At 33.5% G+C, this 19150-nt stretch overlaps 4 protein-coding genes across 4 annotated transcripts; 3 read left to right on the top strand and 1 right to left on the bottom strand.

The window, feature by feature from the left end:
• The first annotated feature begins 379 nt into the window (after nt 1–379).
• LOC123670298 (cytosolic carboxypeptidase 2-like) lies at nt 380–6513 on the top strand. The gene is given in 17 exon segments (XM_045603805.1): nt 380–578; nt 690–865; nt 939–1091; nt 1633–1865; nt 1939–2085; nt 2168–2426; nt 2522–2686; nt 3136–3251; nt 3320–3479; nt 3555–3874; nt 4423–4549; nt 4627–4704; nt 4799–4981; nt 5069–5217; nt 5290–5468; nt 5954–6134; nt 6213–6513. Coding segments are annotated over 17 exon segments (3126 nt in total).
• A 2630-nt stretch (nt 6514–9143) lies between these two features.
• LOC123670294 lies at nt 9144–12168 on the bottom strand. The gene is made up of 6 exons (XM_045603801.1): nt 12121–12168; nt 10217–10317; nt 10038–10149; nt 9885–9971; nt 9568–9666; nt 9144–9492 (listed from the first exon to the last, which is right to left on the bottom strand). Exons 1-6 carry the CDS (start codon nt 12166–12168, stop codon nt 9181–9183), a joined length of 759 nt encoding a protein of 252 aa, XP_045459757.1. The 3' UTR covers nt 9144–9180.
• A 4667-nt stretch (nt 12169–16835) lies between these two features.
• On the top strand, nt 16836–17345 carry LOC123670095 (vacuolar ATPase assembly integral membrane protein VMA21 homolog). The gene is made up of 2 exons (XM_045603603.1): nt 16836–16991; nt 17094–17345. Exons 1-2 carry the CDS (start codon nt 16971–16973, stop codon nt 17343–17345), a joined length of 273 nt encoding a protein of 90 aa, XP_045459559.1. The 5' UTR covers nt 16836–16970.
• LOC123670094 (piRNA biogenesis protein EXD1-like) lies at nt 17319–19118 on the top strand. The gene is made up of 3 exons (XM_045603602.1): nt 17319–17972; nt 18044–18160; nt 18240–19118. Exons 1-3 carry the CDS (start codon nt 17385–17387, stop codon nt 18480–18482), a joined length of 948 nt encoding a protein of 315 aa, XP_045459558.1. The 5' UTR covers nt 17319–17384; the 3' UTR covers nt 18483–19118.
• The last annotated feature ends 32 nt before the right edge of the window (nt 19119–19150 follow it).

The raw sequence follows: 19150 nt of genomic DNA, 5'->3' as shown, positions 1-19150 counted from the left end.
CGAAAATGTTAGACTAATGTTTTCAAAAACAACACGTCCACTCGGTGTCTTTAACGGTAATGTATTCAGATTCGACTGTTAGTCAGTAACTCCTACCCCTATGACGTCACCAATCACTAGATAATAGTAAAACGATCGGAGCATGACATCAGTAAGGCTTTCGTCTCTGTATAACGATAATTTTGGCCCCGGTACGAAAACGTCAGTGTGCTTCCGTGCGCCGTTTCATTCGCTAGTTTCATGCAGTTAAAATCTGTCGATTCTTATCAATCTAAATAGTTCTGCAACCATGGAGACAGAATATTTAATAACATTTAAGGTGGGGGCGATAAGGATGATATATGTAGCTTAGCAACTGTATATAATAAATTTAACCAAAATGTTATGGTGGAAACAACTTGAGTGCGTGCAAGAGAACGTTATGATGATAGAACAGGAAGAGCAGAACTACATCGACAACACAACGATTACTCTGACATTACCTACTAGGGATCCTGTATTACAAGATAATTTATTGATAGCAAATATAGACCAAGTAAAAAGTTTACAAGCTTCTCTTTTCCCAATATGTAACAAAGGTAATCTTAACGACGAGATAATATAACATGATAATAAATACATCGCAAGGATTTTCAAAATGTTTAAAATTTTATAACTAATAAGTCACTGTAAAAAAAAATATTTTACAGGAACATTCATATCCAACTTTCTTCAAAATAATATTAAAACAAATCAGCTAGAAATAAACACCGACATAAAAACATTTAGAACAACAGCAAAATTAAAGGAACCGCGCGATTTATTCGCACTTCCTAAAGAGCTTGACTGTCCACAACAGGCGCCACGATGGCCATCAGAATGTCAGGTGAAGAACATACTCACTTATATAAGTATACTTTTTTAATCTTTGCATACAACAATTAATATTTTTTGTGAAGGTTGTAGAGGAACGAATACAACATTTAATATGGAGCCCTGCATCTCCAGAACCATATTATGTTTCGACTGGGAAAGAACTGAAGCCACAGCCTGTTGGAGAAGAAGCTGGAACGGTGATCTTTCAATACTATCCTATGAGCGCAGTAAATTATGTAAGTTTACAAAGTTTTTAATAATTCTATCAAGTTTGTTTTTGAAATTGTTTAGCTCAGGCCAAGCCCATATGCGGCGCTGCGTCGCGATCTGACGACAGTTCTCGGAGGGGATTTGATGGGGATGGGATGGGAACCTGGTCCTGTTAGACACGGCGTCGTCGGGATTGTTCAGAGGTGAGCCGGACAGTCCCCATGGAGGAGAAGTCTGGCCTTTTCGCCAAGGCCAGCCTGTCGCTGGAGGGATCCTATTGCCTGCAGATCCGGGACCCTCCAAAAAGCGAAAGCAAGAAAGCGGTTGAAGGGGTTTGATCGGTATTGCACCCCCAAGTGCTGAAGGCGACATACGGTCTAGGAATGCCTACCCGGGCATCCTGGATATCACCCGTAAATAGGTTCCCCTGCGATAATTGAAAAAAAAAGCCAAGCCCATATACCTATTGTTAGTAATAATGTTTTAATCAATATCAAAAATATATTAGTTGTTATGCTTCTATTAAAACCAAAAATATATTTATTGAATTAAATAAAATTATTACAGTTTAGTCGATCGTCGGTAGGAGGCTCTCGCTTGTATTTATCGGCGTGTACGAGTGCAGGGGGTGACGATGAATTACGGTTCGAATCGCGTTTTGAAAGCGGAAATTTAGCGAAAGCAATTAAAATAACGTCTGCTTACTACGAGCTCCACCTCCGTACTGATCTCTATACTAATAGACACATGCAATGGTTTTACTTTAGGGTGTCTAACACTAAAAAACAAACGATGTACAGGTAAAGCAGTGACGCAGACACTTTTCAAAGTTATCAATTGCCATAAAAAACTCATTAATATTATATATTTTAGGTTTTCAATCGTAAATTTGTCAAAACCCGAAAGTTTATATAACGATGGCATGCGACCTTTACTGTACTCAACGAAGGACGCCCAATTACATTCGATCGGTTGGCGACGTTGCGGCGATAACATCGCTTACTACAAGAATGATTCCACGTAAAGTATTTTATAAATAGAAAAATTATTCTAAATAAAATTACATTCAATATATAAATACTAATAAGGAACTTAACTCTAGGTCCGAAGAAGAAGACCAAAACCCAAGTTACACATTGACATTTAATCTAGAATTTCCCCACACAGACGACGCTGTATATATTGCACATTGTTATCCATACACATATTCAGATTTACAAGAGTATCTTTCTAGACTGCAAGCACATCCAGTAAAATCAACGTACTCAAAACTACGACTTTTATGTCGAACTTTAGCCGGTAACAATGTGTATTATTTAACCATTACTGCGCCACAAAATTCCAACGAAATGGAACCCAAGGTAATTATTTTATTCTAAATTTTTTAAATTAAAATAATATACCTAGTATTACGTAACAAACCTAAATTTTAATGTCGTTTTCCATTCTCAAAAAGAAGAAAAAAGCTGTAATAATTACGGCTCGTGTCCATCCTGGAGAAACACCTTCATCGTGGATGATGAAAGGATTTATGGATTACCTAACCGGAGACTCGAATCAAGCGCGAGAATTGAGAGAGAAATTTATATTCAAGCTTGTGCCGATGTTAAATCCTGACGGAGTAAGTAAATTAAATTATAGCAAGGATCAGTATAGGTTAAGTTATATGAAGTAATCTAGTTTGTAACGCTTCAGCCTGTGATATCCCACTACTGGGCATCAGGCCTCTTTCCCCATGTAGGAAAAGGATCAGAGCTTAATCTACCACGCTACTTCAATGCGGGTTGGCGGATATATTCCCTACTATGAGTAACGATCGCTATTAGGTGTATATGATAACAACCGGAACCGACGGCTTAACGTGCTCTCCGAGGCACGGTGGGGACACCCACAAGGACTGCATAAACACCCAGACCGCGGCAGACAACTGTATGGCTAATACAAATGTTTGTCATGTGCGGGGATCGAACCCGCAACCGCCAGCGCAACAGTTACAATCCATGGCTGTAACCGTTGCGCCAACGCGGCGTCAATTTATAAACAAAATAATAATAATAATAATAATTACAGGTTATTGTTGGTAATAATCGTTGTTCTCTAACCGGAAAAGATTTAAATAGACAATACAGAACCGTCATAAGAGAAACATATCCACCTGTTTGGCACACAAAAGTTATGATACGAAGGTATATACATTATTCAATAAAATGTAATTATATATTTTTTTTTTAATTCTAAGCCTGATTAAGAATAGATTACAGGAAGAATGCGGCGTGGCTATGTATGTGGATTTACACGCTCATTCAAGAAAACATAACATTTTCATTTACGGATGTGAAAGCCGCAAAAATTCTGACAAGCGATTACAAGAGCAAGTTTTTCCTTTAATGTTACATAAGAATGCTGCCGACAAGGTGACTTTTGAGATATACATATTCAGTTGTATATATTACATTTGTTTAACAAATTTTTTTTTGTGACAATTCCAGTTTTCATTTGAAAATTGCAAATTTCGAATACAACGTAGTAAAGAAGGAACTGCTAGAGTGGTAATTTGGATGTTGGGAGTAGCAAACAGTTACACAATGGAAGCATCTTTCGGTGGATCAGAAATGGGTAGTAGAATGTCAACACATTTTTCTACACAGGATTACGAGAGTCTTGGCCGTACATTTTGTGAAACATTACTAGACTTCTATGACGAAGATCCAAGCAAAGAGAGATTGCGAACAAAAATTGTAACACGCCTTTTAAAGGAAGGATCGAATGCTGATGAGCCAACAAATATCGATCTTTCTGATTACTCAAGGTATATACGTACTATACCATTATGAACCTTTTATGTTCTTTTCAATGCTTAAAATTTTAGAATAGCACGACTTTTTTGTCTAAAGTGCATGTTTTAATTGTCGTAAAGAGTATTATATGTATACTTAACACCTAAGCATAGTTTTTTTTTATTTTTTATTATACATTTATACATTTCTTTATTTTGCAACGATACATCTAAACTAGGCATATCCTGTATCTTAGATGTAAGTCTCCTTCGTTACATATTTAAAGCAAAAATTTACATTGCATGCTGATCACAAGTACACTATTTGTAATATTATTTAGCTGCTTGTAATTTTCTTTAAAACGTAACTCTGTTGGTGTTTCTCATTGAATAAATAAATAAATTACTCGAAAACAAATATCACAAAATTGTGTATTATAAATTAGATAATATAGATATATATTTAGAAAGAGCATAATAGAGATTTGATTCAATGATCAATAATTTAACATATAGAGACCAAAATTATAACGATTAAACAAATAGTATATTTTTCATATTAGTAACCAAAATTTTTATAGTGACGAAGGAGATACATCAAGCAGCAGTTCCGAGGCATGTGTTACGAAAGAACCTTATGAGGTCACTCACCAACTTGCGCCGCCACCATCTCCGATTCTTCCGGATATTAATAAAAATACAGTTGATGTAAGTGATAGAAAGTAGAAGTACTAATAGTAACATTAAATTGTATTCAAATATAAGACCTAATATTTATGCTCCAGAAACCACAAAGGCAACGAATAGTATTGGAAAAAATCAATAAAATTGAAAAGAAAAAAACAAAAAGGGAAACATTACAGGTATATAATTTCAATATAATTATAACATAATTATTGTATGATTTATGAAGGTAAAATTCTTAATACATAATAAATGTATTTAAAAAAAATTCAGGTATCAAGAGCTACTATAGATTTAACATCAGATGCTATGACAGATGCATCATCAGATTGTGACTCATTTGAAGGAAATCTTAGCCCTATTCGACGAGTGCGTAAACTAATACATTCATCTTCGAAAGTCAAAGCAAGAAGAAAGAAAAAAATGCCTCCTGAATTAAAAATTTTTCCAGCACCAGTAACTTATATATCTTTTTAATATTTAATATAATAATTTTATTTTGTTTTACTTAATTTCTGTTTATTAATGTATCTCTTTTTGCAGACAAGTGATTCACCATTTAATTCTGATCGTGAAAAAAAATCATCTAAATGTAGAAGACCGAGAAGTGTATCAATGACAACCGAACCATTTAATAAAAGACCTTTAAATCCGGCATCATGGCATCAATTCCAACGTTTACCACCCCCTAAGTACAATACATTAATACATAAAGTAAGTAAATATTTTTAAGAGATATAGTACATATGGATGTTGTATTGCAGGAGTTTATCTGAAATTAAATGTAGACACACACAGCCATCGGAATTACAAGTGAAACTAAATTCTTTAAGGAAAAATGTGTGGACCGGGGTTCAGGATGATGAAAAAGGTCCCTTGTCTTGGGGCATTTCCAGTTTTGCCATGAACTCTTACTTTACAGACAGTGAAGCTTTACTTAGGTATTTTAATTAAGATTTACATAACACAATTTCATTACAAAATATGATATTTGATTTTTACCTAAAATAAGACCAAAAACCTAACCTAAAATAAATCTATCTGTCTGTCTGTTTTTTCGGCTAATCTCTGAAACGGCTAGACCGATTTCGACGGGACTTTTACTAGCAGACAGCTGATGTAATAAGGAGTAACTTAGGCTACTTTTATTTTAGGAATTTGTTTATTTTTTAGTTTTGCCAAACTACACAACATTTTTTTAATTCCACACGGATGAAATTGGGGGCACAGCTAGTTTTAGAATAAAATAGTAATGATTGTCCACAATTTTACTATTACATCGTCACAAACTTTTATACTTACAAAATTAACAGAAAATTATAAATATACAAATTAGTATTTATATAAAAAATATAATTATATTTGCATTCCATAAATTTATTTCGTCATCATTACTTATTATAAAGCTTCTAAACTATAAGCATAAACAATGTATCTGTAACAGGTCATGTTCTAAGAAATTAGAAGAATTAGAGGGTGAAAAAAAGAAAAGCAAAGAAGAAAAAAAGAAAAAGAAAGTAAAATCTAAAAAGATTACAATTAAAGTTACAAATTCTGATGAAATTATTGAACCAGTTAGTAAATTAAAAACAATTAAAAAAAAGGGAAAGTGTGTATATATTTCAATTTTCATACAAAATATGAAGAAATATTTGATGTTAATGATAATTTTTTTGTTTTTTTTCAGGTTAAAACATACAAAATCAGAAAACTCAACACTTACTAACAATACTAGTTTTACAGATGTTCCTAGAAATTCACAACCAATAATACAAAACAGAGTTGCACAATCAACATTTAGAAAAAGTGCTTTTGTTGCAACAGCTATACAAACTAAGAAGTCTAGTCGGAAGCCAATACCAAATGTTATAACTGATAACTCTGATTCTGATGAATCTCTTAGAAATACAAAGAAAGTCAAGAAAAAATCTAAATTAGTTAAAAATAAATTGCAAAAGACCCACACAGAGACTAAGAATAGAAACTAAAATATTTGTACTTTTATAAAATTTTCGATTTAATTCTTCAACAGCGTGTATGTAATATAGCATTTAAAGTACACACTATAGAATCAAAAAACATTATTGCAAAGTACAACTTCTAAAAACTTTTTTTTTGTACAATTAACATAAACCTCTTGGTATCATTCCATTTTTTTTTTTCTTTAAGCTATTAATTTGTTATAAATGTAATATTAATTAGCCCAAAAAATACAGCTACTACTAACTTTTCATGTATATATATGTACGACAGTTTGCTTAACATAAATACTATATCAAATTATCAGAAAATGCTAAATTTAAAAATATATACGCATAAGGAAATATAAAATATAGGCATTAGTTTGCGAATATTTTAAATGAAGAACTTTGTTAACCTTTTAATATAAATACTTACAATTTACTATGTACGATGAAAATAGCTTCAAGAAATAAGGTTCGCTAACTTTTTTTTCTTCTTGATTTCAGTATTTCAATATACACTTTTCAGTAATATTATTTAATAATTTTTTTAAAACTATACTTTTCAGTTGTGAAGACTGAAGTTTACAAATTTACAATTAAAAAAATGACATTGATTTTGACATTGACAATTATTTTTCTGCTAGGTACATTTTTTCCTTTAAGCATCCGCTCTATCTACGTCGCAATGCAGTAATTCTCTTAGTAAATAAATATTACACTGCATGGTAACCAATATTTTTAAAGTGCCTTAATTTATATAATCCATTGCTAACGTTACTAAGTATATTTATAATCTTACATTAACGCAACTCTGACTAAACCATGTTACGTTTTTAGATAACAATTAACTCCCATTTTAACGCCATCTTTAACAAAGATGAAGCAGTAACATTACATATTGTAGGCAAGATAAACGGTTCAATTTTTTGTGATATAATAATAATTAAGCCCATTTTTATCCAGCAGTATACTAATTGATAAAAATATTTTATAATGAACACTATATAATTGAAATTTTCAAGTTGTGTCAAGTATTACGTTGTTTTTGAAAACAATTATACTAAAGATCAAATAAATTCGACAACTCTATACTTCAAAATAATTACACGTTTCGATATACTACTATTTCAAAGTGATTTCAGATTTCTTTTAGCGGCTACTGACGAATAGTAATATTTTGACTTAATTTCTGCTTGATTCTGTTCGTACCGTACTGTCAAGTGTCACCATTGCCACGGTTTTATATACAGGCAGGAAACTAATTTGAATTTCAATGGTGAGAGATTTTTAGTACGATAATGTCATAACTTTTCGTTCGCGTCAACGCCGCTGTACGTCACTTCTATCGCTGTGTGCGGTCACGTGATGCAGTGGTGATGCTTCATTTTAATTGGTTATATTTTAAAACATAAATGCGTGACGTGTGATAAAAAAGATACAGAATGCTATTTTGTCTTCGTTACACAGCTCACCCAGCGATCGTCGTACCTCTGGCGACTGTAAACCATTAAGCCGACGTACCCCACGACGCTGCCCAATCTGAGTATAAGACCGTGACCATCGCATTGCATTACGTGGTCCAATAAATTAAGTACGCATACTTGGGACTATACATGTTCGTTTATACATAATATCTATTTCCTCTGCTGTTGTACTCAAATTTTTTTATGAGAGATCAAAAATTTAAGTTGAGTTAATTACACTAAAACGCACACAAAGATTTTTTTATGTAAAAATACCCAATAGTGTCTTCTTCTTCTTAAAGTGCCATCTTCTCACGAAGTTCGGCGATCATTCTGGCAACTTGTATCCTTGATACCGCAGCCCTGAATAACGAACGGGTGCTTTTCCCAAACCATTGGCGTAGATTTTTTAGCCAAGATGTTCTTCTACGACCCACACTGCGCTTGCCTTGGATCTTGCCCTGGATAATAAGTCGAAGCAGCTGGTACTTAGAGTTTCTCATGATGTGGCCGAAGTATTCAAGCTTTCTCTTCTTAACCGCGTACACAACTTCCGCTTTCTTTTTCACACGACTTAGCACAGTTACGTTCTTTATTTTATCTCTCCAGGATATCCTTAACATTCTCCTGTATACCCACATTTCGAAAGCTTCAACCTTCTTACAGGTCGATTCGGTGAGGGTCCATGCTTCAACACCATACAAGAGAATGGAGAAAACGTAACAGCGTGCTAATCGTACTCGTAGCTCGATGTTCAGCTTGTTATTGCATAGAAGTGGTTTAAGCCGAAAGAAAGCATTACGGGCTTGTTCTATGCGGCACCTTATTTCCAGACCGTGGCTCCCCGTATCGTCGACCCAGCATCCTAAATATTTGTATTTGCTGACTTTTTCTAGTGGTTCTCCATTACAAAACAGAGTGGGGTTAATAGTGTAAAATTATGCAATACCAATTTGAAAAGTGTTACTACTAACTAGAATTCATAAGTCTAACTTCAACAACTTAAACTCTGCGTTGATAAAGCAAGCAACATGTGAAGTATGAATTAAACTAAATTTCAGTCCAGCAAATTTCTTTATACTCGTACCTTCAAATTAATTCGCCATTATTTTATTGCTGTTGTTGTTTTTTTTTTACTATTATTATTTGTTTTATTCTGCGCCAGTTTTGTTTTTATATTAAATTTTATAAATATAAACAGTAGTGGTATATTTGATTTTAAAACCTATTAACAATTATTTGTAAGCCAATTAGTTTGAGTTAAGTTGGTTGTTAAGGCGCAAAAAGAGGCTGACACCGGCGTGTTTGCTGAAAAAGCCAATACTCTAATTTCACCAGCTTCAGAAAACTGAAGGGCATTGCTGACTCTTAGCCCCGAAGTAGTATATCCTGGTGTTTGAGGATCTCCGGTTATAGGATTAAACGTACCACACCTCGTCTTGGCGAGAATACATGATGTTACATTCGTAAAAAACCGTACATTGTCAGCGTCGAGCGTTATGTTGACGCCAGTTCTAGCCTCTCTAGTACATTGCGTTATCTAAAATAATATGATAAATAAATTTTCTTAAAAAATTAGTATATGAGTATTATATATTTGATAACATACACTTACCAAATTCACAGAGTTAACTCGTCTTAAGCAACGTGCAAAATCACAATAGCCCATATAGCAACCAGATGGTTGAACATTTAAAGCTGAAGTAGACAGTGCCTAGATAGTGAAATTAAAAGCTTATTAACTATAAAATTATTAGTCAATTAACACAAAAATTTATAATTTTCATCTAATCTTATTTGTTTATTTATTTATTTGTACTAATATTATTGTAAATAAAATAAAAACAGAACAATCTGATCAAACAGAAAAAAGTAAGTACTTAACATAAAAATTCCGTAAAATAGCATTAATCATAAAAAGTAATTACTTACCATTACGTTTGTTGCGCATGTTGCATATGATGTATTTGTAAAATATTGTCCAGCACAAGCACTCAGCGCGCTCAACTCTTGGGGTCCCTATAAAAATTATTGCTGAATTATTTGGAGTCGTATTAAAAATACTATTATTGATCTAAATATCACCTCCGGCATTGCTGTAACTCTGGCAAAACATGATATACAAGTGTCGCGAACTGTAACATTAGTTGGTTGCGCAGTACTACAAGCAAGATTCAGCAAATTTTGTAATTTTGCTCTAAAACAAAACGAAAATAAAGAATAAAGAACATTTTGCACATCATCATCAGTTATAATAATCTTACCCGTTCGAAGGACATAGGGCAGCAATTTTTTGGGTTTTCCATTGTAAAATTTTATTTTTCACATCGGTTAAATCAAAAATGCCGTTTGTAGAGACACCTACCTATGAATAGAACCAAATAGTTATGAATAGTTAAGTAAATAATTTATAAAATAAAATTAAAAATAATTTGAAACAAAAAAATAACAATAGAAACATCTGACCTCGCTAAAATTTAGCAAGTTATTCTTCCATTGCAAAATATTTTTTTGCACCTCGTTTAGATCTAAAATTGTACCATAAATCCCAATCTGTTAGAAATAATAAAAACGGGAATAATATGGCAATTTAAAACTTATTACATATTACTTACTTTTTTATTTAAAAAAAGCAATGAGTTTAAAAAAAATAATTAAAAAAGAGATAAAAATACTTACAAGAAGTGTTAATATTATACTATAATGGACAGTTTTTATCATTTTATTCTGGAAAACGTACGAGAAGTAAAAGTTTTGAATGACCTATCCTACATAAAACTGTATGTCAAATAACAAACCAAACCAATATAATATTTATGTAGTACAACTAAATGGAAAAATATGTATACTTTCATATCGATAAGTACACAAAATTTTCATTTCGCACTGGTTCCGTTTGAAACGATAACATAAAATTTATAAACGTGTTGAAAAAAGGAAGAACTGGAAATATTTACAAAACACTTGAGGCAAATTTAAATAGCTTATATTTCTATTTAAATTGTTTTAGTACTTATCACTAGTTAGAAAACATGACAAATGTCCACGAAGCTAAAATCGCAAACCAAGTTTAATCGGCCAAGAATATTATCCATCAACCCTTGATAAAAACTACAAAAGCATACAAAACATTATAAATCTAAGTAAGACAAATACCTACTCTTAAAAAAAATCGAACTTTAACAATAACCTATCACTGCACGAATGCCAGCACAAACAATAGGTTTCGTTCTTATGCGTGAACATTTTTAGTAATTCGACAACTCTTTTATTTCGAAATACTCGACAAATGAATGAAATTCGACAATGTCGAACGGTCCTATCTTAACTCATAATACCTATTTAAGTATAACCTAGTTATTATTAATAATAACTGTAGGAAAACCTGCAAACAAAAGTATCATAATATGATTATATCAACCATTAAAAGATTGTAAATATAAAATCAAATGTAAATATCCGAGTGAGTACGAAATATATTTGATACGACGCCGACGGTACCCTAATATTGCAATTGCAAAAATACAATCGTTTATAAAATTATCACACTATTCATGTTCATTATACCGTAAAGTGAGAGTACTAAATAAGGTTATATTGTTAATTTCATGTACCTATAATAGGAATACTTAGTTTCAGAACTGCAATAAAGATTTTACAAATATACTAAATGAATACTGTAGATATTAAAAAGTAAATACACATAATATTCTCGTTAAAATCAATTTACAGGCAACATCCACCTTTAATCTATTACAAGCGGATATATTTCCTACTATGAGTAATAATATTGCTATCATAGGTGGAAAAATTGGCATTTTTTGTCGTAGTGATCGGCATGACTCAAATAGAACATTCTGAAACAACTCAATAACATTTATTCCTAAATGCCGACTCAGGAAAAAAAGTCGTTCCTTTATATGAATTTTTATTTTAACATATAATAAGATTCTGATTTCCAAATTCTGCCTTTACTGAAGTTTAAAAAAATTACTAGTGAACTTTATGTAGTAAAGCTTATTACAACATCCATCAATAGTGTCTATGACTGCTTCGGTAAGTTCCTGCATCAAATCGCAAGGAGGGAAGCTACCCCAACTTTTGTTTATTTATTTATTGACATTGTAGGCTGTGACCTCCCGTCAACCATCGTCCGTTCCATGCTTACCAACGAGAGGTGCTGGTTGGCCGTGGCCTCCTTCTGCGAAGAGGTCATAGCGCTCAGGAGGCTTCGGAGCGTGAGCGCGAAGCGGACGCCTACGCTGATGCGTTACGCGGGAGACGACCGGCGGGAAGAAAACACCACCACGCACTCCATTCCTTCACCCTCTGAAACAGAGATGATGCTCTTTTCCCTCCCCTTACGTGGACGATAGAGCGCTGTCGATGCCCGTGAGCACTCTATAAGCGAAGGTGGCCTGCACAGGCAGGCCTACCGTCGGGGCGTCACGGTTGCATGCGTTAGCGATCCCGTGGCTCCCCACAATTACGATGAGGGCATTGCTGGGTTTTAGTAGGTAGTCCGTGCTCTGTTTGACCACAGCGGGAGCCCCATATTCCCGTCGCCTCCGGGTGGTGGAGCTAGTACGTAAATGCATTTCCCAGCGGAAAAAACGCTACGGCTATGATCACTAAATAGTTAGTGGTGATTTCGACATACACGATTGGCTGTCTCGTGTTTGTGCTAATCGTTTCATGGTCATGCTGTTGCATTTTTCGTTTTGTCTGACTTTGTCTTTCTTGTCTTTCTCTTGTTGACTTTAAATTTTAAAAGAGTACCGAGATTTTTTTTCGTCGGGCTTTTTTCTCTTAACCTACACTAGAGACTTGCTTTATTTTATTTATTTTAACTTTCTTATAAATGACGCGTTGGCGCAACTGTCACAGGACTGGTTTGTGGCTATTGCACCAGTGCTTGCGGGTTCGATACCCGCACATGACAAACATTTGTATTGGCCATACAGATGTTTGTCGTGGTCTGGCTGTTTGTGCAGTTCTTGTGGGTCTCTCCACCGTGCCTTGGAGAGTACGTTAAGCCGTTAGTAATTGTTAGTTAAATAGAAATAAAAATAATGTCGAAACTAAGGTTTTAATTTTATAAATAAAAGTTTATATGTGTAAAATTGCAAAAATAAATCATGTAACGTAATTTATGGATGGCCCCTGATGGCACCTTAAGATATACAAAAAGACTTTTAGGGTAGATGTACAAAAGTAAAGGTTTATTCTAAAAAAATTCTTGTTTTTTTCCTGACTATGGCAAAGTCAAAAGGAGGGTTGTATGATATCTCTCAAACTGCTTATCCTATTTAGAAAAATAAGGTATCAATATATACGTCATAATTGTCCACTGGATATACGTTATAAGCTATAAGGTATGTCCAGTGGACACTTTATATTGACTGCACCCTCTATAGAATATAAAGTGACGTGCTACAATTTTTTCGTCGTAGTCAGGTTTTAGTTTTTAATTGTTTTTTTTTTTAACGAATGGGTTGGTGTCATCAGTTGGTGGTGTTTAATTTCTGCCCAGAACTTCTGAACTATTTTTGAGTTTTCATTATCATCAGCTCAGTCTACTGCAATCCACTGCTGGACATAGGCCTCCCCAAGTTCGCGCCTGACATCTCGGTTTTCCGCAATTCTCATCCAGCCTACACCGACAATCTTACGTAGATCATCGGTCCAACGGGCCAGGGGACGTCCCAAACTGCGTTTGCCAAGACACGGTCTCCACTCCAGGACCTTGCGACACAGATGATCAGCCCACTGCCACTTCAACTTGCTAATTCTGTGGGCTAAGTCGGTTACTTTCGTTCTCTCGCGGATAGTCTCATTTTTTTTAGTGTATTTTTTTTTACAAATTTAAGTTTGTAATGGGACCATTCTATAAATAAATCATTCAATCAAAAAAGGATGTCACTTAATAAACAATTGGGATTATTCACAAATTATCCCACTTAATAAATATACAAATAGTACAGGAAAATGGAGGACTTTTTCGATTTCATTAAAGTTGGCACACAACAGATTTTTTAAGTCAGATATCAGAAATAAGTATTTAATTAAGTATTCCTCTGTCTCTTAAATTTTTTTTTTTTTTTAATAATAAATATTTTATGTAGATGAAGATTACATTATGAGGAAAATAAGTTATAAGTAATTTTTTTTAATCCTATCTTTGAGAGAAACCCCAAGCATAGCCCGTTACATTGCACGTTGAGCGACTCTAAACTTGTAGACCAGTCCCTTTGTTGGTTTTGAGCAGGTATAATTCTCACCACTCATCTCCTCTCTTCCCGTGGGTGTCGTAAGAGGCGACTAAGGGATAACAAGTTTAACTACCACCTTGGAACTGTAAAAGCCGACCGATGGTGGGATAACCATCCAACTGCTGGCTTTGAAATACACAGGCCGAAGACGGGCAGCAGCGTCTTCGATGTGATAAAGCTAACCCTCCGGTCACCAACCCGCCTGCCCAGCGTGGTGACTATGGGCAAAACACATGAGTTCACGGAACAATTTTTGACTCGAACTTGTGGCGGCCTATGTCCAATAGTGGACTATGATAGGCTGATATGATGATAATGATGTGATGAGTAGGTATAACTAATCTCGAGCTGGTCAGTCAACAGACGTCATAAACAAACATAATGTATCTTATAGAAGAAATTCTGAGACATGTTTGACTAGCTCGTAGGCGCAGTTGTAGCGACAAAAGCAGTTGTAGCAGTTTGTAGCGACCCTGCTTTCTGCTCCGAGGGTTGTGGGCTCGATTACCACCCCGAGTCTGGGTGTAATATAATTATATTTATTTACATATAAAGTATTTATATGTATTTATATCGAAAAAAAATGTAGCTATACCAATCGGCTATTACCTATAACACAGGCATTAAGTTGCTTACTGTAGGAATAGACAACCATGTGTGTGCGTTGTAGATATTTATATTTATATATAATCTCTTAGTAGATTTACGTGTTGGCTTTAACTCGAAAAGGATTACGGAACTTTCGAATTCTTAAAGCAGTCAAAGCAGGCTCCGGGCGGCACTTTTTAGGGGGTGGCAAAATTGAATAACATTTAAATAATAAAAACAATTAGTAAATATTTGAATCATTTTATATTATTTTTATCGCAACTACAACTTCGGACCGATTGAAAAGAGCACGGAATTTTTCATTACTTATTTTGAGGCGAAGTCGGGGAATCCCTTTCTTTTAATGATATATTATGGACATAGGTCTCCCCAAGTTCGCGACATATCCGCATCCTGGTTTTCCGCAATCCTTATCCAGCCCAAACCGGTAATCTTACGTAGATCGTCGGTCCAACAGGCCGGAGGACGTCCTACACTGCGTTCGCCAAGACGCGGTCTCTACTCCAGAATCCGCCTGCTCCACAATCACCAATCGTTAACACAGGCAGGACGCATTACTCGGGGAATTTTGTCAAGCATTGCGGAATATTCGAAATGAAGACTCGACGAAGCCTGCCAAACGCCGCCCAGACTAACCGAATCCTTCTATCGGCCTCTTTCTTGAAGTTGTTGCGGCCTAGTTGGATGGTATGGCCTAGGTAAATATAATACTGAACAGCTTCGAGAAGGGTACCATAGACCGATACCAGTCTCGGTACGACTTGGTTATTAAACATAACTTTAAAAATTAAAATAATACGTATAACAGTCACTGCTACGATCGATACACAAATAAAACCAAAAAAAAATGGCCGAAAACAGTATAGTGAGTAAGACAGAAGACCGGCTGTATTCTCATCCCTACTCCGTGATGTTTGCTGGATGAGAGGTGACAACGTAATGTAGACATCTAGCGGGGATAACTGATCCATTGATAGTTATCGATCGGCGAAGGCAAATCATAATTAAAGGAAATTATTAAAAATAATAAGAAATAAAAATTGCGATGGGAAAATAGGGGTTGATCGTAGAAAGATTGAAAATTAAGAGAAATATATATTTTTTTATTCTAAGTCATGAAAAAATAAAAATAAAAATCTTGCTAGAAAAATTAAAGTTTATAATTAACAAATAAAATATAAAGGTTGATCGTAGAAGGTTGAAAATTTAGGGTTGTATGTATTTTTTAATATTCTATCATAAAAAATAAAAAATATAAATTTATCTAAAATTTAAAAAAAGGGGTGGACTACCCTTAACATTTAGGGGGATGAAAAATAGATGTTGTTCGGTTCTCAGACCTACCCGATATGCACACAAAATTTCATGAGAATCGGTCAAGCCGTTTCGGAGGAGTTCAAATACAAACACCGCGACACGAGAATTATATATATTAGATTAATTTATTTATTTTACATGAAATAGTATGTTTTAATAATGATCACTAATCTAATAAGTACTATTAATTATTTTGTATTGTTTTTTTAATTGATTGAAATTTTGATTTGGGCAAATTGAGATAAGGATTGATGAATTTTGTATGGAATTAAATAAAGCTTTATTATTATTATTATTATTATTGGAACTTATCTATCCCTTAGTCGCCTTTTACAACACCCACGGGATGAAAGTGGGTGGCTAAATTCTATATGTCGTAGTCACTCAGCTAAGTAAGTTTTAGTATACTTTAAATTGAAATACCTAAATAACCACGCTACCCCACTGCCGCTGCGCCAAAGCGTTGTCACTTTGGAGCTGCTGTATAGCATTAAGGAATATTTTAGATATCTACGTGTTACTTTAATTGTTTTAAAAACATAAATTTTATTAACTTATTTTATTAATTACAATTTTAAGCGATGTAATTTAAACTCTTTAATCTTTAGTCCGTCATGCCCGTCACGCCGCCAGGTTCAGCGACAACGTCCGGTCTATATGTCAGTAACATGTCAGTAATAAAATATGTAGTCTAGCCAAAGAGTATATAAAAGTCTGTGATAAAAGTCTAGCTTACATAGCTGTCTCTGGATTATTGATGAAAGTGATAGGTCAAAATTCGTCATTTTAATTTTATTTTTATTTTTGTTTTACCCTTATAATGATTGAAGGAAAGGCAAATGTAAGTTAATAGATGTATGAATTTTTATAAACAAATAAAATAACGATACATTTCATTTATTTTGTCGTGAATAAAAGTTAAATTAACCTATTTTAATTTTAGGAACTACCCGATTTTCAAGTTTTCCGGACAGTAATCAAGTACTGTTTATTCATAATCATCGTACCAGTGCTATCATTCTTTGTAGTAAAGATTTTGCTTTTCGATAGCTTGTTGCGATTGGAGGCTGTAACGAGCAGCGTTTATTCAGCTGTAGTAGCGGTTGTCGTTTTACACGTAACTTTAGGTCTCTATATTTATAGGGCATACAGTGAAACCGATAAACCGCCTGCTAAACCAGTGAAGAAAGATTAAAATACTTATTCAACACTTTAGAAGTAAGTCGAGGACAAAATGGACAATCTTTACATGAAAGGCGAACTTATCCAAGTTCACACTAAAAATAGCGAAATAGTAGAAGGCAGGTTTCACAGCATGAATAATGATAAATCAAAGATATCACTTTACGAAGTCAAAGAATTACCGGAAGGTGAACTAAATGATGGAGTTTGCCACTACTATGATTCAGAAGTAAGAAATATTGTAAAGTTGCAAGAAACTAATCAGCATACTTACTTAAAGATCACACAAAAAGAATGTGAAGACATTATAAAAATATCTAAAAAATATATTTATATAAACCAAGTTGATCAAACTTTTCATGAGGCAATTAATGATTTGAATCAGTATAACTATGTTGCCGTAAGTTCAGATGGTGCAAATATGGGTCGAAAATGTAAGATGCCATTTTTGGTCATCTCTACACCACAACAAATATATATATTTGACATTCAAGTTCTTCAGTATCATGCTTTTGAAGCTGGCTTAAAAAAAATACTTGAGGATGATACTCCTAAAAAGATTGTCCATGATTGTAGAAAACTATCTGATTGCTTATACCACAAACATAATGTTAAGCTGAAATCTGTGTTTGATACTCAGGTAGGTTCAATAACTTTTCTGACTGTAGGTTATTTTTTGTCACATTTATCTCAAAAAAATATTTTTTTCAGGTTGGCGATCTTATCATATCAAAAAATAAAACTGGACGTTTACCTAACAATGTAAAAAGTCTCTCGGAGTGTCTTAACAATCACCTTGGTTTGAAACATAATACTATCCAAGAACAAGTAAGTTATATTAATTACCTAAAAATAAACAAACAAATTTAAAGTATAAAAGTCTTAACATTTTTTTTTGTTATTTCAGTTGGACATTGTAAAATGTACAGAGCGCCCACTAGCTAATAGTATCAAAGAGGCACTTGCAAAGAATATATGTTACTTGCATCGTCTTTCAGAAATGATTAATGATGAAATAATGCTACCTTTTATAAGGGGCGTTGAATGTTTTGTCGAAAATTTACGCTTGTGTGATGATTTTAAAGCTTGGGAGCTGTGTGGCAAGCAATATCAATTACCAAAGGATTTTAAAAATGCTATAGAATATTAACATTCCACAAAATAAATTTTAGTCTTAGGCTTTATTTTTTCTTTTTTTTTTTTTCTTTTGCCTCGTTTAAAAAAGATTGTATAATCCAGTAACATAATTTTTGTTGATTTCAATATAGATTATCATTTTCAAATTTTAGCAAAATAGAAATATATTTACGATTTGAGTGCATTTAAAAAAAAATTACTGACAAAGTTCAAAAATAATCAGTATCCAAAGTATTATTTGTTAAAATATTTAAAAATGTTAAGATTTATTTAAAATAAAATTACGCCCACATCTGTGATTAATAACACAAATTCTTTGTATAACAGTTCTCACAAATTAAAAAATGCACTAAAATTTGTATTATTTTTATAGTCTATATCTATAAAATCATTTTCAAGATATAAATGTATAACTTAAGCATCACTTACTGTCTTACTAAGCTTTTTTAGAATAAGATTGTTCATGTCTGTGAGTATGAAAGTATAAGAAAGATATTTTGAGAAATGGTTTACAATCGTGGTTAGTTACAGATAAGTTAAGCTTAGGCTTATAGAATTGTGCTTTCATCACCTTTTTCATAGATTAAGAATTACATTGTGCTTTTGTGGAATAAGTAATTTGCTAATAAAGTATATTTGAGCTTAAAAATGAAACAGTTTTTCTTACAATAAAAAAAAAAA

Source organism: Melitaea cinxia, chromosome 4 (genome assembly GCF_905220565.1).
Source record: "Melitaea cinxia chromosome 4, ilMelCinx1.1, whole genome shotgun sequence".
In the NCBI taxonomy this organism is placed as follows: domain Eukaryota; kingdom Metazoa; phylum Arthropoda; class Insecta; order Lepidoptera; family Nymphalidae; genus Melitaea; species Melitaea cinxia.
This window is presented reverse-complemented; position numbering and strand designations above follow the sequence as displayed.